Raw genomic sequence first — 23,319 nt, forward strand, 5'->3', positions numbered from 1 at the left:
TGCACCCACCAGGCTGGCGGCCACCACGCCGTCCCCGTCCTGAGCCACCGCCTGGGCTGGCAGCCGCCGCCCCCCGAGCCGGGCTGGCAGCCGCCCGTGCAGCCCGACAGCCGCTTCAGGGGCAGGGTGGCCTTCTGCGCCGCGGGGACGGGCGACAGCGGCGTGTCCCTGCTGCTGAGGAACCTCAGCGACCCCGATTTCGGGAATTATTCCTGCTACGCCGCCCACGCCGCGGCCCCGCAGCTCCTCTGCTCGCTGGTGCTGCAGCCCGCGGTGGCAGGTGAGTGGCGCGGGGGTGGCACTGTCCCTTCTGGGGTCCCTCAGTTCCCTGCTGAGTCCAGCCCCGTCCCCATTTGGGTGGTGCCAGAATTTGGGGGTGTCCCCAGTCCGGTCCCCATCTAGGTGCTGCCAGAATTCGGGTGAGGCCCCATTCCCTGCTGTGTTTGCCACCTGCCTTGTCCCCTGGCCCATCCCTGTCCCCATCTGGGTGGTGCCCCACACTCTTCACCCCAATTTGAGGTCCCCCTGTTCCCTGACGCATCTGTCACTTCCTCCATCCCTGTCCCCATCTGGATGGTGCCAGAATTTGGCGGTGTCCCCAATTCCCTGGCGCACCTGTCACCTCCTCCAGCTCTGTCTCCATCTGGGGGATGCCAGCTGTCCCTGCCCTGTTCCCCTGCCCTGTTTGGGGTCCCCACAAGCCCTGACGTGTCCCTTGTCCCACCCGAGCTGTGCCAGGTGTCCCTGCCCTGTTCCCCTGCCCTGTTTGGGGTCCCCACAAGGTGTCTGTCCCTTGTCCCACCCGAGCAGTGCCAGGTGTCCCTGTCCTGTCCCCCTGCCCTGTTTGGGGTCCCCACCTGAGCAGTGCCAGGTGTCCCTGCCCTGTTCCCCTGCCCTGTTTGGGGTCCCCACATGCCCTGACGTGTCCCTTGTCCCCGGTGTGTCTGTCCCTTGTCCCCGGTGTGTCTGTCTGTCCCTGGCTGCTCCCCCGGGGCAGTTTGGGGTTCCCCCAGCCTGGCGCGGCACAGGGAGCAGCGGGTGGCCCGGCTGGTGTCCCCACGTGCCGGTGTCACCCCACAGAGGTCCCCAAGGCCGCAGAGCCGGACATGCTCATGGTGGTTTGTGTCCTCACGGCCGCCTTCACCGCGGTGGCCATCGGGGTGCTGGTGTGTGCCCGCTGCCAGGGCCACTGCTGGGGGCGCGCAGGTGGGCCTGGGGGCACACAGGGGGTGTGGGGGGCACACAGGGGGGTGCTGGGGGGCACAGGGGGTGTTTGGGGGTGCTGGGGGCACAGGAGAGGCTGGGGAGCACAGGGGGGAGCTGGGGGCACTGGGGGCACAGGGGAGTGCTGGGGGAGCTGGAGGCACAGGGGTGTTTGGGGGGTGCTGGGGAGTACAGGGGGATGTTGGGGGCACAGGGGGTGTTTGGGGGTGCTGGGGGGCACGGGGGGTGTTGGGGGTACAGGGGGTGGGGGCACTGGGGGGCACAGGGGGGGTGTTTTGGGGTGCTGGGGGCACGGGGGGTGTTTGGGGGTGCTGGGGGCACGGGGGGTGTTTGGGGGTGCTGGGGGGCACAGGGGGTATTTGGGGGGCACAGGGGGTGTTTGGGGGCACAGGGGGTGTTTGGGGGGCACGGAGGTGTTTGGGGGCGCTGGGGGGCACAGGGGGTGTTTGGGGGGCACAGGGGGTGTTTGGGGGTGCTGGGGGCATGGGGGGTGTTTGGGGGCGCTGGGGGGCACAGGGGTGTTTGGGGGGCACAAGGGGTGTTTGGGGGGCACAAGGGGTGTTTGGGGGTGTTTGGGGCACAGGGGGTGTTTGGGGGGCACAGGGGGTGTTTGGGGGCGCTGGGGGGCACAGGGGGTGTTTGGGGGCGCTGGGGGGCACACAGGGGGTGTTTGGGGGGCACAGGGGGTGTTTGGGGGTGCTGGGGGGCACAGGGGGGGTGTTGTGGGATGGGGGAAGTTGGAGACCCCCTGGTTCACTGGGGATGGGATTCTGTGTGGGGAGGGGATTTCCAGTTCCCGTGTGGTGATGGGACGGGATCCATGGGGTGGGATCCATGGGATGGGGTGGGATCCATGGGATGGGATGGGATGGGATCCAGGGGATGGGATGGGATGGGATGGGATCCATGGGATGAGACTGGATGGGATGGGATCCAGGGGATGGGATCCATGGGATGGAATGGCATGGGATGGGATCCATGGGATGAGACTGGATGGGATGGGATCCATGGGATGGGATGGGATCCATGGGATGGGATGGGATCCATGGGATGGGATGGGATCCATGGGATGGGATGGGATCCATGGGATGGGATGGGATCCATGGGATGGGGTGGGACAGGATCCATGGGATGGGACGGGATCCATGGGATGGGACGGGATCCATGGGATGGGACAGGATCCATGGGATCCATGGAATGGGATGGGATGGGATGGGATGGGATGGGATAGGATGAGATCCATGGGATGAGACTGGATGAGATGGGATCCATGGGATGGGACGAGATCCATGGGATGGGATGGAATGGGGTGGGATGGGATCCATGGGATGAGACTGGATGGAATGGGATCCAGGGGATGGGATGGGATCCATGGGGTGGGATGGGATGGAATGGGGTGGGATGGGATCCATGGGATGAGACTGGATGAGATGGCATCCATGGGGTGGGATCCAAGGGATGGGATGGGAAGGGGATGAGGATGGGATGGGGAAGGGGATGAGGGCGGGGATGAAGACAGGTCAGGGATGAGGACAAGGGTGCAGATGGTGACGGGACAGGGATGGGCACAGGGACAGCTCTGTGTGGGGCCGGCTTGTCCCGTGTCCCCACTCACTGTCCCCTCAGCGCGGGGCCCAGCCCAGGAGCCCGCAGCCGTGGCTGCAGGGGACGACGGAGAGGTGGCCTTGGGTGACCTCAAGAGCCCCAGCCCCTGAGGCCACCCCCAGCTGGACAGGTCCTCGTGTGACACCGGGGCAGGACACGGCCCCGACTGCCCCAAGGGGGGCACAGGGTGGGGTGATGCTCTGGGAGGGGTTCCGGATGGGTTTGGGGGGGCATGATGGTTTGGGGTGGGGGGCTCTGCCCGGGGGATGGGCAGGGGACAGCTCGGGGTCCCCCCACCCTCAAGGGGACACCCAAACTCCGGGGGGACAAAGCCTGAGACCCCAAATAAAGAGCGTTGCTCCAGAGTGGGGGTGACCCCTCCTTCCCACCCACGAGGGCTCGGGGGCTTGGGGGGGATGTGGGTATGGGGGGGCCTTTTAGGGCTGGGGCGTGGGGTCCCGGGGTGTCCCCATTTAGGGACAGGCTGTGGGGTGCCGGGGTGTCCCCATTTAGGGACAGGCTGTGGGGTCATGGGGTGTCCCCATTTAGGGACAGGCTGTGGGGTGCCGGGGTGTCCCCATTTAGGGACAGGCTGTGGTGTCCCGGGGTGGCCCCATTTAGGGACAGGCTGTGGGGTGCCGGGGTGTCCCCATTTAGGGACAGGCTGTGGGGTCACGGGGTGTCCCCATTTAGGGACAGGCTGTGGGGTGCTGGGGTGTCCCCATTTAGGGACAGGCTGTGGGGTCACGGGGTGTCCCCATTTAGGGACAGGCTGTGGGGTCCCGGGGTGTCCCCATTTAGGGACAGGCTGTGGGGTGCCGGGGTGTCCCCATTTAGGGACAGGCTGTGGGGTGCCGGGGTGTCCCCATTTAGGGACAGGCTGTGGGGTCACGGGGTGTCCCCATTTAGGGACAGGCTGTGGGGTTCCGGGGGTCCCCATTTAGGGACAGGCTGTGGGGTCCCGGGGTGTCCCCATTTAGGGACAGGCTGTGGGGTGCCGGGGTGTCCCCGTTCCGGGCTGGCTGTGGGGTCCCGGGGGTCCCCAAGCGCTCTCGTTCCCTCAACGGCCACGCCCCTTTGCCTACGGCCACGCCCATTTGTCCCGCCCCTGTTCCCGAAGGCGCCGAGAGGGAAATTTGGGATGTTTGGGATCCCGCAGCATCCCGGGGGCTCCGCGGGGCTCCTCGGGCTGCTGCTCCCCCTCCTCCTCTCCCTGTGGCCGCTGCTGCGGCTCAGGGGGCCACCAGAGCCTCCCTTCTCCTCCCCTGTGCCCTCCTCTTCATCCTGCCCCATCCCATGGATCCCATCGATCCCATCCCATGGATCCCATCCCATGGATCCCATGGATCCCATCCCATGGATCCCATCCCATGGATCCCATCGATCCCACCCCATAGATCCCATCCCACCCCATGGATCTGATCCCATCCCAGAGATTCCATCCCATCCCATGGATCCCATCCCATGGATCCTGTCCCATCGATCCCTGCCCTGTCCCGTCCCGTCCCCCCCAGTGTTTTGGGCACACGTGGATTTTTTGGGGACACACCGACCTGAGGGGTGCACACGTGGATTTTTTGGGGAACACGTGGATTTTTTGGGGACACACAGACGTGAGGGGTGCACACGTGGATTTTTTGGGGAACACGTGGATTTTTTGGGGGGACAACCAGCCTGAGGGGGGCACCCGTGGATTTTTTGGGGAACTCGTGGATTTTTTGGGGGGACACACAGACCTGGTGGGGGCACACATGGATTTTCTGGGGGACACGTGGATTTTTTGGGGACACACAGACCTGAGAGGGGCACACGTGGATTTTTTGGGGGGACACACAGACCTGAGAGGGGCACACGTGGATTTTTTTGGGGGACACACCAGCCTGAGGGGGGCACCCGTGGATTTTTTGGGGCACACGTGTGTTTTTTGGGGGCACACAGACCTGGTGGGGGCACACATGTGGATTTTTGGGGGACACACAGACCTGAGGGGGGCACACGTCAATTTTCTGGGGGACACGTGGATTTTTTTGGGGGACACACCAACCTGAGAGGGGCACACGTGGATTTTTGGGGGACACACCAACCTGAGGTCTCTCCCAGCAGCACCCCAAGGCAAGGGCTGTCCTGGGGGTGGGACAGGCTCCTCTGTGACCCCAAAAGCACAAAGGGGGTTTTTGGTTTTGCTTCCTCTGTCTGAAGCTCTCGTGTTCCTCCGGAAAGGGCAGTGCCGGCATCCGCTCCCGGGGGGTTTCCAGCCGGGGCGTAGGAGAGAAATGATGAAAAATAGAATTATAACAAATTAAATTGTAGCTGTGAGGCGGCGCTCCCTCCGAGAGAAGGGCGATGGGACAAGGCGACAGCTCTTCTCTCTGGGGGCACCCGCCAAGAAAACGGGAATGTGAGGCAACAGAAATGGGGCAAAATCCATCCCGAAAGTGGGGTTTGAGGGTTGGCTCCTGTTGGGGAAGGGACCCTTCGCTTCCTGCGTCCCGGGAGCCACCGGAGGGTCCCGGGTTTGGCAGCAGAGGGGAACGGATGCGCTTTGGGCTCCCTCCTGCCGGGGCTGGAGAGGTCACCGGGAGCACAGAGGGTTGATTTCAGGGAATTGGGGTCAGACACTCAGCCCGTCCTTCCAGGGCAACGCCGCATCCCCGCAGCTGGAGCTGGCCACGTTTCAGGCACGAGAGCTCCCGGTGTCCCCGTGTCCCCGGGGCAGAAATCAATGCCGAATTCGGGCCATAATTATAAAACTCATCGATCCCGCCGAGCCGCGGGGTTCTCCGGGGCACGGCTCGGGACGGCCCAGGCGGGATCCGGGCCCCGCTCGGGACGAGCGCCGGGTGCGCTGGCCCTTTAAATCACGGACAGGTGCGGGGGCGGGACCCGCGGGGCTGAGTGACGGGGGTGCTGTCCAATGGGAAGGCAGAGTGAGGAGGGTTCAGCCAATGAGCGGGCGGGAGCGGGGGCGGGGCTCAGTGGCGCTCGCCGCGCGGCGAAGCGAGCACCGGTCCGGTTCGGCTCCGCTCGGCTCCATTCGGCTCCGTTCGGCTCCGGTTCGGCTCCGCTCGGCTCCGCTCGGCCATGGCGAAGCGGGGACCGGTCCCCGCCGGGCCCCTCGGGGACGATTTCTCCTTCGTGAGCCCGGTGGCCAAGTACGTGCTCTTCTTCTTCAACCTGCTCTTCTGGGTGAGTGCGGGACACCGGGACACCCCGCTCCCGAAGGACGTCCGGACCCCGGGGCTGTCCCCGTCCCTGCGCCCCGCTGGGACACCGCCATCCCCGGCATCCCCGGGACCCCCGTGCCTGAGATCCCACCGGGACCCCCAGCCCCCGGGAATGTCTCCATCCCTGAACCCTTTTGGGATCCCCCATCCCCAGGGATCCCCAGCCCCTGGGAATATCTCCATCCCTGAACCCTTTTGGGATCCCCCATCCCACCGGGACCCCCAGCCCCCGGGAATGTCTCCATCCCTGAACCCTTTTGGGATCCCCCATCCCCAGGGACCCCCAGCCCCTGGGAATGTCTCCATCCCTGAACCCTTTTGGGATCCCCCATCCCAGAGATCCCATCGGGACTCCCAGCCCCTGGGAATGTCTCCGTCCCTGAACCCTTTTGGGATCCCCCATCCCAGAGATCCCATCGGGACTCCCAGCCCCTGGGAATGTCTCCGTCCCTGAACCCTTTTGGGATCCCCCATCCCAGAGATTCCATCAGGACCCCCAGCCCTTGGGATGTCTCCATCCCTGAACCCTTTTGGGATCCCCCATCTCCAGGGAATACCCCCATCCCCAGAGACCCCCAGCCCTTGGGAATATTTCCATCCCTGAACCCTTTTGGGATCCCCCATCTCCAGGGACCCCCAGCCCCTGGGAATGTCTCCATCCCTGAACCCTTTTGGGATCCCCCATTTCCAGGACCCCCAGCCCTTGGGAATGTCTCCATCCCTGAACCCTTTTGGGATCCCCCATCCCAGAGATCCCATCGGGACCCCCAGCCCTTGGGAATGTCTCCATCCCGGAACCCTTTTGGGATCCCCCATCCCCAGGGATCCCAGGCCCTTTCTCCAGCCCTGGACCTCTCTGGGACCCTGCATTCCCCCAGCCCACCTCCATCCCCAGGATCCCACCGGGAACCCCTTGGCTTTGGAGCTGTCCCCACCCCTGGTCCCCACTGGAATTTGCTCTCCTCGGGATCCCTGGAGCCCCCAACTCCAGTACCCCACCGTGTCCCCCCATTCCTGAGGGACTCCTGGCCCCTGGGAGTGTCCCCATCCCTGGACCCCACTGGGATCCCCCTTTCCAGAACCTACAGAAGGGGTTGCCCCATTCCCCGAGGGTTTTTGGGGTCCTTTGGGTCCCCACCAGGACCCTTCCTGGCCCCACACAGGTGACAACCCCCCAGAGAGGGGGACAGAGGCCCCTCTTGTCCCCAGCCCACCCCAGGGACATCTCCTGCAGGGAAGCCACAGTTTTCCATGTCTGAGGGCCTTTTTGATGATTTTTTTTTAATGTTTTGAGGGATTTTTATGTTTTGGGAAGTTTTATATTTTGAATTTTTTTTTATTTTCAGGGACTTTTTAAAAACGTTTTGGCGACTTTTGTACTGCTTGGAAAGTCTGGGGTTTTTTTATATTTGGAGATTTTTTACTGCTTTTGTGGGTTCGGGTTTTTTTTTTGGTGGGTTATTTCCGTGTTTGCAATCCTATTTTTGAGGAAGTTCTCACTTCCCATAAACCACATCCCTGTGTCCAGCCACCCGCAGAGGAACAGCATTGGCTGGCGAGTGACCTCCAGGGAGGTGGGGACAGGTGTGACCTCCCGGGAGGTGGGGACAGATGCGACCTCCCAGTAGGAGGGGACACGGCGGTCGCCGTGTGACGAGGGGAAACTGAGGCAGCGGCTGCAGCTCTGGTGCATCCCTGGCTTTGGGGGGGCTGCAGGCGGGGCGGTGGGTGTGGCACGGGGGTGGTGACACCCGCGGGGCCACCTGTGTCCCTCTGCAGATGATCTCCATGGTGATGGTGGCCGTGGGGGTGTACGCGCGGCTGCTGAAGCACGCAGGTGAGCTCGGGGGGGCTCCCCAGCCCTGCTGGTTCCGAGCCACCAGCACGCTGGGGGTGGCACGTGGGGGTGCTGGCAGCGTGGTGACAGCTCGCCCGTGGTGACAGAGGCGGCCATGGCGTGCCTGGCAGTGGACCCTGCCATCCTCCTGGTCGTGGTGGGCGTCCTCACCTTCCTCATCACCTTCTGCGGCTGCGTCGGCTCCCTGCGGGAGAACATCTGCCTGCTGCAGACGGTGAGTCCTGCCCCAGGGGCTGGGGACCCTGCTGGGGACCCTGGTGGCATCTCGGTGCTCCCCTCACCGTCACCTTCCTCTTCCCCTCACCGTCGCCTTCCTCTTCCCGCAGTTCTCCGTCTGCCTGACCATCATCTTCCTCCTGCAGCTGGCGGCCGGCGCGCTGGGCTTTGTGTTCTCTGATAAGGTACTGATAAGGGAGGGCGGCGGGGGTGCTGGGTGACCCCAGCCCTGTCCTGCTGGGTGACAGCCTGGCTGCCGTGGCCCCGTTTGTCCCCCAGGCCCGCGGGAAGGTCAGCGAGATCATCAACGGGGCCATCGTGCATTACCGGGATGACCTGGACCTGCAGAACCTCATCGATTTCGGGCAGAAGGAGGTGACCGGGGGGGCCTGCAGGGTCGGGGTGTCCCTCCAGCGGATGAGGACATGTCCCCATGTCCCTGTCAGGCTTACGTCTGTGGGGTAGCACGGGCTGGGGACGTTGGATGGCTCTTCCAAGATGTTCATGGTGATGTCCTGCCCGGGCAAGGGGAGGTTGGGGAGGGCTGGGGGCACAAAGAGCCCCGAGTGTCCTGTCCCCCTGCCGTGGGCTGGGGTCCCCTCCCCGCTGAGCCCCGTGCCCTGCCCGCAGTTCAGCTGCTGCGGGGGCGTCTCCTACAAGGACTGGTCCCAGAACATGTACTTCAACTGCACGGCCACCAACCCCAGCCGCGAGCGCTGCTCCGTGCCCTTCTCCTGCTGCCTGCACGACGCCGACCAGGTCTGTCCTGGGGTGGCCTCAGGGGACCCTGCCCCGTGCCTGTCCTCCCTTCCCCGGGGGCTGCGCTGGGCCTGGAGCCCTGCCCAAGGGGAGGGAAGACAAATGGACCCCATCCCCCCCTCTGGGTTTGTGTCCCCAGTTCCACACTCTGGGTTTGTGTCCCCAGTTCCATCCTCTGGGTTTGTGTCCCCAGTTCCACACTCTGGGTTTGTGTCCCCAGTTCCAAACTCTGGGTTTGTGTCCCCAGTTCCATCCTCTGGGTTTGTGTCCCCATCCCCCCCTCTGGGTTTGTGTCCCCAGTTCCACACTCTGGGTTTGTGTCCCCAGTTCCAAACTCTGGGTTTGTGTCCCCAGTTCCACCCTCTGGGTTTGTGTCCCCAGTTCCAAACTCTGGGTTTGTGTCCCCAGTTCCACACTCTGGGTTTGGGTCCCCAGTTCCAAACTCTGGGTTTGTGTCCCCAGTTCCAAACTCTGGGTTTGTGTCCCCATCCCACCCTCTGGGTTTGGGTTCCCCATCCCTCACTCTGGGTTTGTGTCCCCAGTTCCACCCTCTGGGTTTGGGTTCCCCATCCCTCACTCTGCGTTTGTGTCCCCAGTTCCACCTTCTGGGTTTGGGTTCCCCATCCCAGCCTCTGGGTTTGGGTTCCCCATCCCACTCTCTGGGTTTGTGTTCCCATCCCACCCTCTGGGTTTTTGTCCCCATCCCCACCCTCTGGGTTTGGGTCCCCAGTTCCACCCTCTGGGTTTGTGTTCCCCATCCCACACTCTGGGTTTGTGTTCCCATCCCACACTCTTGGTTTGTGTCCCCATTTCACCCTCTGGGTTTGTGTTCCCCATCCCCACCCTCTGGGTTTGTGTCCCCAGTTCCACCCTCTGGGTTTGGGTTCCCCATCCCACCCTCTGGGTTTGTGTTCCCCATCCCACCCTCTGGGTTTGTGTCCCCATCCCACACTCTGGGTTTGTGTTCCCCATCCCACACTCTGGGTTTGTGTCCCCAGTTCCACCCTCTGGGTTTGTGTCCCCATCCCACACTCTGGGTTTGTGTCCCCATCCCACCCTCTGGGTTTGGGTTCCCCATCCCACACTCTGGGTTTGTGTCCCCAGTTCCACCCTCTGGGTTTGTGTCCCCATCCCACACTCTGGGTTTGTGTCCCCATCCCACCCTCTGGGTTTGGGTTCCCCATCCCACACTCTGGGTTTGTGTCCCCAGTTCCAAACTCTGGGTTTGTGTCCCCATCCCACCCTCTGGGTTTGGGTTCCCCATCCCACCCTGTGGGTTTGTGTCCCCATTTCACCCTCTGGGTTTGTGTTCCCCATCCCACCCTCTGGGTTTGTGTCCCCATTTCACCCTCTGGGTTTGTGTTCCCCATCCCACCCTGTGGGTTTGGGTTCCCCCATCCCAGCCATTGGGTTTGGGACTCCTGTGTGGAAGTGCTGTGGTGAGGTGGGGAGGATTCTCCCTCTCCAGAGCTGGAATTGGCTCTTTGGGGGCAGGTGGCTCTGGAGGGCTGGCGTGGGCACACTGAGGAAGGGACACCCCGCCAAGGCAGGGGCCTGGTCACTGCACAGATGTCCCCCAAGAGCAGGGAGCCCAGTGTGTTCTGTCCCCAGCCCCTCTGTGCTCTGTCCCCTCTGGCAGGCTGTCATCAACACCATGTGTGGCCACGGGATGCAGGCCAGGGGCTACCTGGAGGCCAGCGCCTTCATCCACACCAACGGCTGCATCGACAAGCTGGTCAACTGGACCCACAGCAACCTCTTCCTGCTGGGGGGCATCACCCTGGGGCTGGCCCTGCCCCAGGTACGGGGCTGGGGCACCGCGGGGACAGAGCTCCGCTTTGTGGGGATTTTTTGGGAGCTGCCTTAATGGTGGCTGGTTGTGAGATGGTGGAGTCGGGACAGGATTTGGGGTGAGGGAGTGACACAAATGTCAGGCGCGGGGGGCATGGGGTGACACTGCCTGGTGTCACTCAGTACCTCCCTCTGCCCTTCCTCTTCTTCCCTCTCCCCCGTCCCTCTTGCTCTTTCTTTCTCTCGCTTTTCTCTCCTTCCTCTTCCTCTCCCACTTCCCTCTTTCCCTCTCCCCTCCCTTTCCCTCCCCACTTACTCTTCCCTTTCCCCTTCCTGTCATTTCCTTCCCTGTTCCCCTTCCTCTTCCTTTTCCCTCCTCCTCCTTCTTCCTCTTCCTCCTCCCTTCTCCTTCCCCATTGCCTTCCCTTTATCTCACTTCCCCTTTCCTCTCCCTCTCCTCCATCTCCCCCTTCCTCCTCTCCCCTCCCTCTCCTTATCTCTCCCCCTTTCCTCTCCCCATCCCTCTCCTTTTCCCACTCCCTCCCTCTCTCGTTTCCCTCCCGGTCCCTCTCCCCTCCAGCTGGTGGGCATCGTCCTGGCACGGCTCCTCATCAACCAGATCCGCGACCAGGTCAAGCTGCAGCTCTACAACCAGCAGCACCGGGCAGACCCCTGGTCCTGAGCCCGCACCCTCCCCGCGGCACGGCGGCGCTCCCGGGCCATTCCCGAGCCCCGGATCGGCGGGGACAGCCGCTGGAGGAGAGGGAATGCGGCTCCGCGGCGGCCGCGCAGGAGCCTCCGTGCCTTCGGCAGCCGCTGCTGGGCTCGGCCTGGAGGCGCTGAGCTGAAGCAGCGCCGGGGAGCCGCTGGCTGTCTGTCCGTCCGTCCTGCGGGCGCACAAAGCTTCGCGTTGGGATGTGCTTCCCCTCCCCGCGTGCGCTGGAGAAGGACGTTTTCCTGTCTGTCTGTCTGTCTGTGTGTCCGTGCACCGAGCTGCCTTCGCCCAGGCCGGGCTGTGGGGCCGGGGACATTCCCCCCCGTGGCCGGGTGTCCGTCTCGGTGTCGCTGGCCGCGGGGACAGCCGAGGGCACAGCAGGGCTGAGCCCGGGCCAGCCGAGCGGGCCGAGGCCGTGCCGGGCTGTGCCCGTTCCTTGGCTTTCCCGGACAATAAAGACACAAAACCGCTCCGAGCTCTGCCAGGCTGCGCGGGGCACACCGCGGTGGCCCTGGGGACACACGGAGGCCACCCCAGGCCCCGTGCTGCTGTGAGACCCCAAAACGAGGGGGGAAAGCGGCTGCAGGGCCTGGCCCGGCCCCTCGGCGCTGTGGGTGGAGTTTTTTGGGGCTGGGTTTATTTTTTTTTGTTTTAATTTTCCCTTCAGCTCGGGCTGGGTGGTCCCTGGCGCGGAGGGAGCCGGGATGCGGCCCAGCGCCCGGCTCTTTGTGTGCGGCCGGGAGGCTTCTCTCCCATTTAAAAAAAAAAAACAAACCTTTTTTTGGCTTTTTTCCCCCCTCAAAATCCGCCTCATCCCCCCGCCGAAATGTGATTTCTTCCCCCAAAGTGATTGCTTCTCCGAGCAATGGCGCCTCCCCGCAAAAAAAAAAGTGATTTTTTTCCCCCTCCAAAACTCTTTTTTTCCCCCAAAACTTCCCCTCCGAAGAGCTACTTCTCGCCCCAAAAAAGCAAGTTTACTCTGAGAAGTAGCTGCTCTCCAAAAAAATTACTTTTCCCCCTCAAAAATCCCGTCTTTTCTCCCCCCAAAGCAACTTTTCTTCCCCCAAGAGGGACTTGTCCCCAAAAAGCGAATTTTCTTTACCCAAAAGTGTCTTTTGTCCCCCCTAAACTGATTTTCCCCCTCCAAAAAAAGCAACTTACCCCTAGAAAAGGAACTTTCCTCCACAAAAATCAAGTTTTCTCCCTCAAAATTGATTTTTTCCCCCTAAAAGAGTACTCCCTCCTGGAAAAAGTAACTTTTTTTCCCTAGAAAAAAGTGTATTTTGTCCCACAAAAGTAACTTTTACTCCCCAAAAAGTAACTTTTCCCTTTAAAATTAACTTTTCTTCTGCCAAAAGTGGCTTCTTTCCCCCCAAAGGCAACTTTTCGCCTCCAAAAAGTAACTTTTTACTCACAAAGGCCTTTTCATCAGAAGGATATTTTATTTCACAGAAACAAAAAAAGGATCTTTTCCTCAGAAGAAGGAACTTTTCTCTCACAAAATCGATATTTTCCTCATATAAAGTGATGGTTTTGTCACAAAAGTGACTTTTTCATTCCAAAACTGGACCTTTTCTTCATAAGAATGAACTTTTCCCTCACTAATAGTGACTTTTTCCTCACAAAAAAGGGAACTTTTTCCTCCCAAAAGTGACTTTTTCCTCCCAAAAGAGACATTTGCTTCACAGAAAGCGACTTCTTCCTCACAGGAGTGACTTTTTCCTCCAAAGAAGGAACTTTTTCTTCAGAAAAGAGAAACTTTCCCTCACAAAAAGTTACTTTTTTCCTCATGCGGGAGTTTTTATGCACAAAAAGGAAGTTTTCCCCTCAGAAAAAGGAATATTTTCCCCACAAAATGTGACTTTTTCCTCACAAAGGCCTTTTGTGAGGGGGGACTTTTTCCTCCCCAAAAAAAGAGTTTTCCCCCACTTTTTAGTGACTTTTTCCCTCACAAAAAGCGACTTTTTCCTCAGAAAAATGAACTTTTCCTCAGAAAAAAAGAAACTTTTCCTGACAAAAAGTGACTCTTTCCTCACGAGAGGAACTTTTTCCTCACAAAGGGAGACTCTTTCCTCCCAAAAACATAATTTTCCTTCACTTTTTAGAGACTTTTCCCTCACAAAAAGGAACTTTTCCTCAGAAAAAGAGTACTTTTCCTCAGAAAAATGAACTTTCCCTCAGAAAAAGAGAAACTTTTCCTGACCAAAAGTGACTCTTTCCTCATGAGAGGAACTTTTTCCTCACAAAAGGAGACTCTTTCCTCTAAAAAAATTTATTTTCCCTCACTTTTTGGCGACTTTTTCCTCAGAAAAAGGAACTTTTCCTCAGAAAAAGGAACTTTCCCTCAGAAAAGGGGAACTTTTCCTCAGAAAAATGAACTTTTCCTCAGAAAAAAAGAAACTTTTCCTGACAAAAAGTGACTTTCCTCACGAGAGGAACTTTTTCCTCACAAAAGGAGACTCTTTCCTCCCCCCCCAAAAAATCATTTTCCTTCACTTTTTAGCGACTTTTTCCTCAGAAAAAGGAACTTTCCCTCAGAAAAAGGAAACTTTTCCTGACCAAAAGTGACTCTTTCCTCACGAGAGGAACTTTTTCCTTACAAAGGGAGACTCTTTCCTCCCAAAAAAAAAAATCATTTTCCTTCACTTTTTAGCGACTTTTTCCTCAGAAAAAGGAACTTTCCTTCAGAAAAAGGAACTTTTCCTCAGAAAAAGGGTACTTTTCCTCAGAAAAATGAACTTTCCCTCAGAAAAAGAGAAACTTTTCCTGACCAAAAGCACTCTTTCCTCACAAGAGGAACTTTTTCCTCACAAAAGGAGACTCCTTCCTCCCAAAAAAAAATCATTTTCCTTCACTTCTTAGCGACTTTTTCCTCAGAAAAAGGAATTTTTCCTCAGAAAAAGGAACTTTCCCTCAGAAAAAGGAACTTTCCCTCAGAAAAATGAACTTTCCCTCAGAAAAAGGAAACTTCCTCAGAAAAAGGAAACTTTTCCTGGCCGAAAGTGACTCCTCACGAGAGGAACTTTTTCCTCACAGAAGGGCACTCTTTCCTCCCCCCAAAAAGACACTTTCCCCTCAGTTTCCAGCGGCTTTTCCCCTCACAAATCGCGTTCTTACCCTCCGCAGCGCTTCCCCCGCGGTCCCTCCCTCAGCCCGCCCCGGCGGGGGGCGCGGGCCGGGCCGGGCCGCGGGCGGCGGCGGCGGCGGAGGAGGAGGAGCAGCAGCGGGGCCGCTCCGCTCGCTCCCGGCGAGCCCAACAAAGGCGGCGGGGCCATGGCGGGCCCCTCGCCCCGCTGCGAGCCGCCCTAAGCCCGCCGAGCACCGCCGCGATGTGGCCGGGCCGCGGCGGGCGGCGCTGGGCGCTGGCGCTGGCCCTGGCGCTGGCTCTGGGCGGCCGCTGCCCCGCCGCCCACAACGCCTCGGCCGGGCCCCCGCGCTGCCGCCGGCCCGCGCCCTGCGAGCGGCTCCGCTTCGGCGCCTGCCTGGGCTCCGCGCTGCCCTACGCCGCCACCTCCACGCTGCTGGCCACCGACTCCGCCTCGCAGGAGGAGGCGCACGGCAAGCTGCTGCTCTGGTCCGGTACGGACGGGACGGCACCGGGAGCGGGGAGAGTGCGGGAGAGGCCCGGGATGGGGCTGGAGGGGGATGGGGAGCGGGGGAGAGCGGTGAGGGGAGAGCTTGGAGGGGGGTTTGGGTGTGGTGTGGGGGGGCTGGGGGTGGGTAAAGTATGGAAAACTTTATAGAGGGGAGCTGGGGATGGGTAGAGTATAGAAAACTTCATAGAGGGGAGCTGGGGGGGGATACAGTATAAAAAGTTTATAGAGGAGCGCTGGAGATAGGTAGAGTATAGAAAACTTTATAGAGGGGGCTGGGGGTGGGTAGAGTATAGAAAACTTCATAGAGGAGGGCGGGAGACGGGTAGAGTATAGAAAACTTCATAGAGGGGGCTGGGGGTGGGTAGAGTATAGAAAACTTCATAGAGGGGGAATGGGGATGGGCACAGTATAGAAAACTTTATAGAGGAGGAATGGGGGTGGTTATAGTATAGAAAAGTGTATAGAGGGGGGCTGGGGATGGATACAGTATAGAAAAGTGTATAGAGGGAGAATTGGGATGGGTAGAGTATAGAAAACTTCATAGAGGAGGAGCTGGGGGTGGATACAGTATAGAAAACTTTATAGAGGAGGAATGGGGATGGGTAGAGTATAGAAAACTTTATAGAGGGGGCCAGAGGTGGGCAGAGTATAGATAAGTGCCTAGCAGGGGGCTGGGGATGGGTAGAGTATAGAAAAGTGTATAGAGGGAGAATTGGGATGGGTAGAGTATAGAAAACTTCATAGAGGGGGAATGGGGATGGGCACAGTATAGAAAACTTTCTAGAGGGGAGCTGGGGATGGGCACAGTATAGAAAACTTCATAGAGGAGGGCTGGAGATGGGTAGAGTATAGAAAACTTCATAGAGGGGGCTGGGGGTGGGTGGATTATAGAAAAGTGCCTAGCAGGGGGCTGGGGATGGGTAGAGTATAGAAACTTCATAGAGGGGTAGTGGGGATGGATGCAGTGTAGAAAAGTGTATAGAGGGGGGCTGGGGATGGGTACAGTATAGAAATCTTCACAGAGGGGGACTGGAGGTGGATACAGTATAGAAAACTTTATAGAGGAGGAATGGGGATGGTTATAGTATAGAAAAGTGTATAGGGGGGGGCTGGGGATGGGTAAAGTACAAAAAACTGTATAGCAAAGGGTTGGGGATGGGTAGAGTATAGAAAACTATTCATAGAGGGGGCTGGGGATGGGCACAGTATAGAGAACTTCATAGAGGGGGGATGGGGATGGGCACAGTGCAGAAAACTTTATAGAGGGGGGCTGGGGGTGGGTAGAGTATAGAAAAGTGCCCATCAGGGGACTGGAGATGGGTACAGTATAGAAAAGTGCCTAGCAGGGGACTGGGGATGGGTAGAGTACAGAAAACTTTATAGAGGGGGCTGGAGATGGGCACAGTACACAAAACTGCATCCAGAGGGCCTGGGGATGGGTACAGTCTAGAACAGTGTGTAACAAAACATTGTGGATGGGTGCAGTACAGAGGGCAGCAGCAGATTGGGGTACAGGGGGTGGATATGGGATAGCACAGGCCCAGGGGTGGGTGCAGTGTAGAAAACTCTACAGTGGGTGCAGGGGATGGGTGCAGCATACACAGGAGCTGGAGGCTGGGCCCAGATGGGCACAGTGCAGAAAACTGGTTAAAAAGGGACTGGAGAGGGGCACAGTGCAGAAAACTGGTTAAAAAGGGACTGGAGAGGGGCACAGTGCAGAAAACTGGTTAAAAAGGGACTGGAGAGGGGCACAGTGCAGAAAACTGGTTAAAAAGGGACTGGAGAGGGGCACAGTGAAGAAAACTGATTGAAAAGGGACTGGAGATGGGCACAGTGCAGAAAACTGGTTAAAAAGGGACTGGAGAGGGGCACAGTATAAAAAATGGATTAAAAAGGGACTGGAGATGGGCACAGTGCAGAAAACTGGTTAAAAAGGGACTGGAGATGGGCACAGTGCAGAAAACTGGTTTAAAATTGGACTGGAGATGGGCACAGTGTAGAAAACTGATTGAAATGGAACTGGAGATGGGCACAGTGCAGAAAACTGGTTTAAAATTGGACTGGAGATGGGCACAGTGTAGAAAACTGGTTAAAAAGGGACTGGAGATGGGCACAGTGCAGAAAACTGATTGAAAAGGGACTGGAGATGGGCACAGTGTAGAAAATTGGTTAAAAAGGGACTGGAGATGGGCACAGTGCAGAAAACTGATTGAAAAGGGACTGGAGATGGGCACAGTGTAGAAAACTGGTTAAAAAGGGACTGGAGATGGGCACAGTGCAGAAAACTGATTGAAAAGGGACTGGAGATGGGCACAGTGTAGAAAATTGGTTAAAAAGGGACTGGAGAGGGGCACAGTATAAAAAATGGATTACAAAGGGACTGGAGAGGGGCACAGTGTAGAAAACTGGTTAAAAATTGGACTGGAGAGGGGCACAGTGCAGAAAACTGATTGAAAAGGGACTGGAGAGGGGCACAGTGTGGAAAACTGGTTAAAAAGGGACTGGAGATGGGCACAGTGTGGAAAACTGGTTAAAAAGAGACTGGAGATGGGCACAGTATAAAAAAATGGATTAAAAAGGGACTGGAGATAGGAGCAGCGTGGAGGGGAGCAGTATAGTGGGCGTCTGGGGATGGGCACAGTGCAGAAAACTGTACAGCAGAGGAGTGGAGGTGATGTACTGTGGGGAGGAGCAGGAGATTGGGGTGCAGGGAGGGTGTAGGGGGGAACAGGAGAGGATGGGTACAGCAGGAGTCTGGGGATGGGTTCAGTACAGAAAATGGTTCATCAGGGGCTGGGCACAGTGTGGAGGGGCAGCCCTGGTGAAGGGCACAGTGCCCCAGAGGCCCCACAGAGGGGCCCCAGTGCTGTGGGGAGAGCAGGATGGCCCCACAGAGGGGTCCCAGTGCTGTGGGGACAGCAGGAGAGCCCCACAGAGGGGTACCAGTGCTGTGTGTGTGCTGTGGGGACAGCAGGAGAGCCCTGCAGGGGGGTCCCAGAGCTGTGTGGGTGCTGTGGGGACAGCAGGATGGCCCCACAGAAGGGTCCTGGTGCTGTGGGGACAGCAGGAGGCGGCCGTGCCGGGGGTGGTGACGGTGCCGTCCCCTCCTCGCAGGCCTGCGCAATGCCCCGCGCTGCTGGGATGTCATCCAGCCCCTGCTCTGCGCTGTCTACATGCCCAAGTGCGAGGACGGGCAGGTGGAGCTGCCCAGCCAGACCCTGTGCCAGGCCACCCGCGCGCCCTGCACCATCGTGGAGCGCGAGCGCGGCTGGCCCGACTTCCTCAAGTGCACCACGGACCGCTTCCCCGAGGGCTGCCCGGTACGGCGCGGGCACGGCGTGGGGAGGGAAAGGCACTCTGGAGGAGAGGAGGGTTGGTGTTGGTCAGCCTGGAGAAGGGGAGGATCCAGGGAGAGCTTCCAGCACATTGCAGGGCCTGCAGGGGCTCCAGGAGAGCTGCAGAGGGACTGGGGACAAGGCCTGCAGGGACAGCACACAGGCAATGGCTGCCAGTGCCAGAGGGCAGCCATGGATGGGATCTTGGCCATGAGGAATTCCTGGCTGGGCTGGAATTGCCAGAGCAGCTGGGGCTGCCCCTGCATCCCTGGCAGTGCCCCAGGCCAGGCTGGACACTGGGGCTGGAGCAGCCTGGGACACTGGCAGGTGGCCCTGCCATGGCAGGGTGGCACTGCAGGGACTCTGAGGTCCCTTCCCGCCCAACCATTCCATGATTCCATGGTGATCCTATGGAACCCAGCTGTCCCCTGCCCTCCACAGGGGACTGATGTCCATCTTGGCCAGGGGGGTGTCTCCTCCTCCTCCTCCTCCTCCTCCTCCTCCTCCTCCTCCTCCTCCTCCTCCTCCTCCTCCTCCTCCTCCTCCTCCTCACGGCCTGGTTTCCCGTCTGGCAGAACGAGGTGCAGAACATCAAGTTCAACAGCTCGGGGCAGTGCGAGGCGCCGCTGGTGAGGACGGACAACCCCAAGAGCTGGTACGAGGACGTGGAGGGCTGTGGCATCCAGTGCCAGAACCCGCTGTTCACCGAGAAGGAGCACCGCGAGATGCACGTCTACATCGCCGCCTTCAGCTCCGTCACCATCTTCTGCACCTTCTTCACCCTGGTGAGACGCGGGCTCCTTGTGGGGGAGCTGTCCCCAGAAGGGGACGGGCGCCGAGCTGTCGCTTTCTCCGCCCCCGCAGGCCACGTTTGTTGCTGACTGGAGGAACTCCAACCGCTACCCCGCCGTCATCCTGTTCTACGTCAATGCCTGCTTCTTCGTGGGCAGCATTGGCTGGCTGGCGCAGTTCATGGACGGCGCCCGCGACGAGATCGTGTGCCGGGCCGACGGCACCATGCGGCTGGGCGAGCCCACGTAGGTGTCACCTCCGTCCCCAGCCGCCGCCAGGGCTGTCCCCAGCACCGAGGAGGGCTCTGGGGTCCGCTGGCCTCTGGGAGCACGGAGGGCGAGACCCCCGTGTCCCCTCACGGGGGTGGGTGACGCTCTCGCCTCGCCTCTCCGCAGCTCCAACGAGACGCTGTCGTGCGTCATCATCTTCGTCATCGTGTACTACTCGCTGATGTCGGGCGTCATCTGGTTTGTCATGCTCACCTACGCCTGGCACACGTCCTTCAAGGCCCTGGGCACCACCTACCAGCCGCTGCTGGGCAAGACCTCCTACTTCCACCTCATCACCTGGTCCATCCCCTTCGTGCTCACCGTGGCCATCCTGGCCGTGGCGCAGGTAACGGGGCCACCGTCACGGGATGATGTGACAGTGACACCCGCAGCCAGCTGACCCTCCTGTCCCCGTCCCTGTCGCCGCCAGGTGGACGGTGACTCTGTCAGCGGCATCTGCTTCGTGGGCTACAAGAACTACCGCTACCGAGCCGGCTTCGTGCTGGCCCCCATCGGGCTCGTGCTCATCGTGGGGGGCTACTTCCTCATCCGGGGTAGGTGTGGCTCTGCTCTGGGAAGGGACGGGGTCACCGTGGGTGTCCCCACGCCCTGACCCCGTCGTCTCCCCGCAGGGGTCATGACGCTCTTCTCCATCAAGAGCAACCACCCCGGGCTGCTGAGCGAGAAGGCGGCCAGCAAGATCAACGAGACCATGCTGCGCCTGGGTGAGGCTTCAGCGGCACCGTTCCCCAGGGAATCCGGCTGGGAACGGGGACGTTCTGTCCCCTGGAGTCACACAGCCCCTTCGCGGGGTGGCAGCAGCCGGGGACAAAGCTCTGGTGGTGGTGGTGGCGCGGTCCCAATGCGGTGCCTTTGTCTCGGTGTCACCGGAGCTTGGCTGGATGTCCCTCTTCTCTTCCAGGCATTTTTGGCTTCTTGGCCTTCGGCTTCGTCTTCATCACCTTTGGCTGCCACTTCTATGACTTCTTCAACCAGGCCGAGTGGGAGCGCAGCTTCCGGGAATACGTCCTGTGAGTGGGACAGGGGCGGCGTGACGGGGACACGGTGGCACCGCGGTGGAGAGCCCCGTGTCCCCCACCAGCGGTGCCACCGCGTCTCCGCCCTGCAGGGCTGTGGGGGCCGTGGGCTGTCCCCGCTCCTTACGGCCCCTGTCCCCCGCGCGTCCCCGCAGGTGCGAGGCCAACGTGACCATCGCCACGCAGACCAACAAGCCCATCCCCGACTGCGAGATCAAGAACCGGCCGAGCCTGCTGGTGGAGAAGATCAACCTCTTCGCCATGTTCGGCACCGGCGTCTCCATGAGCACCTGGGTCTGGACCAAGGCCACCCTGCTCATCTGGAAGCGCACCTGGTGCAGGTGGGACCCCGAGGGTGTCGCCCCAGCTCCCTGGAGCCCCTCCTGCCCCATCCAGTGGGATGTTGGAGGACATTCCCAGATGTTTGTCCCTCACCTCGCAGCAGCTCAGGAACGGGGGGTGGCCTCTCCCATGTGGCATTTGCGGGACACCTCCAACCCCAAGGGACCCATTCCCCACTCTGCTGTCCCCACGTGCAGGAGGGGGAGCTGGGGAGGGTCCCTGTGTCCCCAGCTGTGACAGCTGTGCCCCCTGTCCCTCTGTGCCCTCCGTGTCCCCAGGCTGACGGGGCAGAGCGATGACCAGCCCAAGAGGATCAAGAAGAGCAAGATGATCGCCAAGGCCTTCTCCAAGCGCAAGGAGCTGCTGCGCGACCCGGGCCAGGAGCTGTCCTTCAGCATGCACACCGTGTCCCACGACGGCCCCGTGGGTACGTGCCCGGGGCAGGGGATGTCCCCAGCAGCCCCCTGGAGTCCCCAAAGTCCCCTCTTAACCAGATCCCCCGTCCCCACAGCCGGCTTGGCGTTCAACATCAACGAGCCGTCGGCCGACGTGTCCTCGGCGTGGGCCCAGCACGTCACCAAGATGGTGGCCAGGAGAGGGGCCATCCTGCCCCAGGACATCTCCGTGACACCCGTGGCGACACCTGGCAAGTCCTTGGGGACCTCGTGGGGAATGTCTGGGGGACGAGCCGGGCCGGGGGTGCGCGGGGAGGGTGTACTCAGGGAGATGGAATATTTGGGATGGATCCCCGTGGGATCAGGCGGGTGGCGGGGGCTGTTGGGAGGTGGCGGAGGGCACAGGTGGGACGTGGCCACTTACAGCCACCTCACCCCACGTCCCCCAGTGCCACCAGAGGAGAGGGCCAACCTGTGGGTGGTGGAGGCCGACGTGTCCCCGGAGCTGCAGAAGCGCAGCGGCCGCAAGAAGAAGCGGAGGAAGAAGAAGAAGGAGGTGACCCCGGACCCCGAGCGCTGCCCGGGGCTCTCCGCCGTCCCCAGCGCCGTCCCTCGCCTGCCCCGCCTGCCCCCCCAGCCCTGCCTGGTGGCCTTCGCCCCCGACGTCCTGCCCGATGCCACCTTCCCCGGGGGCCCGTGGGACGGGCGCGGCCGCAGGGCCAACGTCCTGCACGTCATCAGCAACCCCTTCTGCCCCGAGAGCGGCGCCGCCGAGCCCGAGAGCCCCGGTGCCGGGCACTGGCACCGCAACGGGGGCCCCCTGTGGCCCCCCCAGCCCGGCCCCCTGCCCCGGCCCGGGGCAAGCAGGACTCAGGGCTGCCGGGCAGCGCTGGCCCCCATCCACTCTCGGACCAACCTGGTGGACGCCGAGCTGCTGGAGCCCGACTCGGACTTCTGACCCCGGAGGGACGTGGGGAGGCCGTGGGGACACCGGAAGCCACCTGATGCCACAGGGATCCGTCCCGAACGTTCCATCCACCCGAGCGCATCCCGTTCCTCCCCTTGGAGGATTTGTCTCCGCGCACTTCCCGGCCTAGAGAGGTTTTGGGATTCCCTCCGGCGTCGCCGGGAGAAGGGAGCTGTCAGTGGGACAAGCCCCAGCTCCCACAGGGATTTAGGGACCAGGGGGACGCCTGGGGACAGCCTAGATCAGGGTAGATTGGGGGCAGCTCTGCCCCAGCCACAGCTAGAGGTACGTAGAGCTCACCCCCACTTGTGCCAATAGCGAATTTTTTTAAATTCCCGATTTTTTTAATGTTTGTATCGTGGTGCCTCTGCTCGGGGTGAGCCAGCAGCAGCAGCGGTAGCAGCACCCCTGGTGTGCACCCCTATTTTGGGTTCACCCCAATTCCTTCCGAGACCCCAAAGTGCCTTCCGGCTCCCCAGGGAGCTGAGCCAGACCCAAATCAGGATTAGTGGGGTGGCAGCACCAGGGAGAGGGGACAGGAAGCACCTCGGGCTGCCTGGGTGCTCCTGAGCAAAAACAAAAAACCCCAAAAACCTCGGGGTGCTCGAGGTGAATCAGGGTCAGCCACCCCCAGAGCAAAGCTTTTTTTTATTATTTTTTTAGGATTAAAAAAAAATGAAAATCAAGTCACAGCAAACCCAGTGGAGCCCTGAGGCAGGAGGGCTCCAGTCCCTGCTGGTGTTTGGATTTTCCCTGTTTTTATTAAGTCCTGGTAGGCTCCTGGCTTTTTTTTTTTTCTTTTTTTTTTTTTTCTTTTTTTTTTGCTATCCCAGTGACCTCCACGGGTTCATTTTTGCTGTGTAAAGGAAAAACCCTCCTGTATCAGTATTAAATTTACAGATTTTCAATCCCAGTGGCTGCTCTGGGCTCTTTTGGGGAGGGATCCGTGTGGGAAAACATTGTTTGTCCTTTCTCCTAAAAACCCTCTTCCTCTAAAAACTGCTTTCAAGTGTTTCAAACTGCTTTAAAGCACCTTAAAATCTGCTTTAAAGTGCTTTGAGCCCCCTGTTCCACCTGCAGGAGGGAGCTCTGAGGGGCTGGAAATGCCCTCGGGGGCTGTGGGGACACTTTTGGGGACAGCTGGGCAGCTTTGGGGACAGCTGGGGCCTTTGCCAGCAGGTGGCACCACGGGCT

The 23,319-nt window shown here is 60.1% G+C and overlaps 2 protein-coding genes across 3 annotated transcripts; both read left to right on the plus strand.

Moving 5' to 3' along the window:
- Positions 1-5,886: 5,886 nt before the first annotated feature.
- On the plus strand, positions 5,887-11,867 carry LOC119708189 (tetraspanin-33-like). 2 transcript variants are annotated; one of them, XM_038154277.1, is made up of 8 exons: positions 5,887-6,015; positions 7,833-7,890; positions 7,998-8,125; positions 8,238-8,312; positions 8,407-8,502; positions 8,763-8,886; positions 10,526-10,687; positions 11,258-11,867. In XM_038154277.1, the coding sequence occupies exons 1-8, from the start codon at positions 5,911-5,913 to the stop codon at positions 11,518-11,520; spliced, it is 1,011 nt and encodes a 336-aa protein (XP_038010205.1). In that variant the 5' UTR covers positions 5,887-5,910; the 3' UTR covers positions 11,521-11,867. The 2 variants fall into 2 exon arrangements, with proteins under 2 accessions (XP_038010205.1, XP_038010206.1); XM_038154278.1 differs by having other exon boundaries at positions 8,758-8,886; positions 11,258-11,494.
- A 2,593-nt stretch (positions 11,868-14,460) lies between these two features.
- On the plus strand, positions 14,461-23,032 carry SMO (smoothened, frizzled class receptor). The gene is made up of 12 exons (XM_038154081.1): positions 14,461-14,971; positions 18,103-18,308; positions 18,899-19,108; positions 19,188-19,360; positions 19,511-19,730; positions 19,815-19,938; positions 20,017-20,109; positions 20,307-20,415; positions 20,577-20,762; positions 21,042-21,190; positions 21,275-21,409; positions 21,608-23,032. The coding sequence occupies exons 1-12, from the start codon at positions 14,722-14,724 to the stop codon at positions 22,114-22,116; spliced, it is 2,364 nt and encodes a 787-aa protein (XP_038010009.1). The 5' UTR covers positions 14,461-14,721; the 3' UTR covers positions 22,117-23,032.
- Positions 23,033-23,319: the final 287 nt, after the last annotated feature.

Source organism: Motacilla alba, chromosome 1A (assembly GCF_015832195.1).
Source record: "Motacilla alba alba isolate MOTALB_02 chromosome 1A, Motacilla_alba_V1.0_pri, whole genome shotgun sequence".
NCBI lineage: Eukaryota > Metazoa > Chordata > Aves > Passeriformes > Motacillidae > Motacilla > Motacilla alba.

Bases quoted from the DNA above. Each gene is read 5' to 3' on its own strand.
- LOC119708189 (XM_038154277.1), top strand. From the start codon at position 5,911: ATGGCGAAGCGGGGACCGGTCCCCGCCGGGCCCCTCGGGGACGATTTC. The intron at 8,313-8,406 runs GTACTGATAAGG...TTTGTCCCCCAG, and splicing joins GCTTTGTGTTCTCTGATAAG to GCCCGCGGGAAGGTCAGCGA. The intron at 8,887-10,525 runs GTCTGTCCTGGG...CCCCTCTGGCAG, and splicing joins GCCTGCACGACGCCGACCAG to GCTGTCATCAACACCATGTG.
- SMO (XM_038154081.1), top strand. From the start codon at position 14,722: ATGTGGCCGGGCCGCGGCGGGCGGCGCTGGGCGCTGGCGCTGGCCCTG. The intron at 20,110-20,306 runs GTGAGGCTTCAG...CTTCTCTTCCAG, and splicing joins CGAGACCATGCTGCGCCTGG to GCATTTTTGGCTTCTTGGCC. The intron at 21,410-21,607 runs GCAAGTCCTTGG...CACGTCCCCCAG, and splicing joins GACACCCGTGGCGACACCTG to TGCCACCAGAGGAGAGGGCC.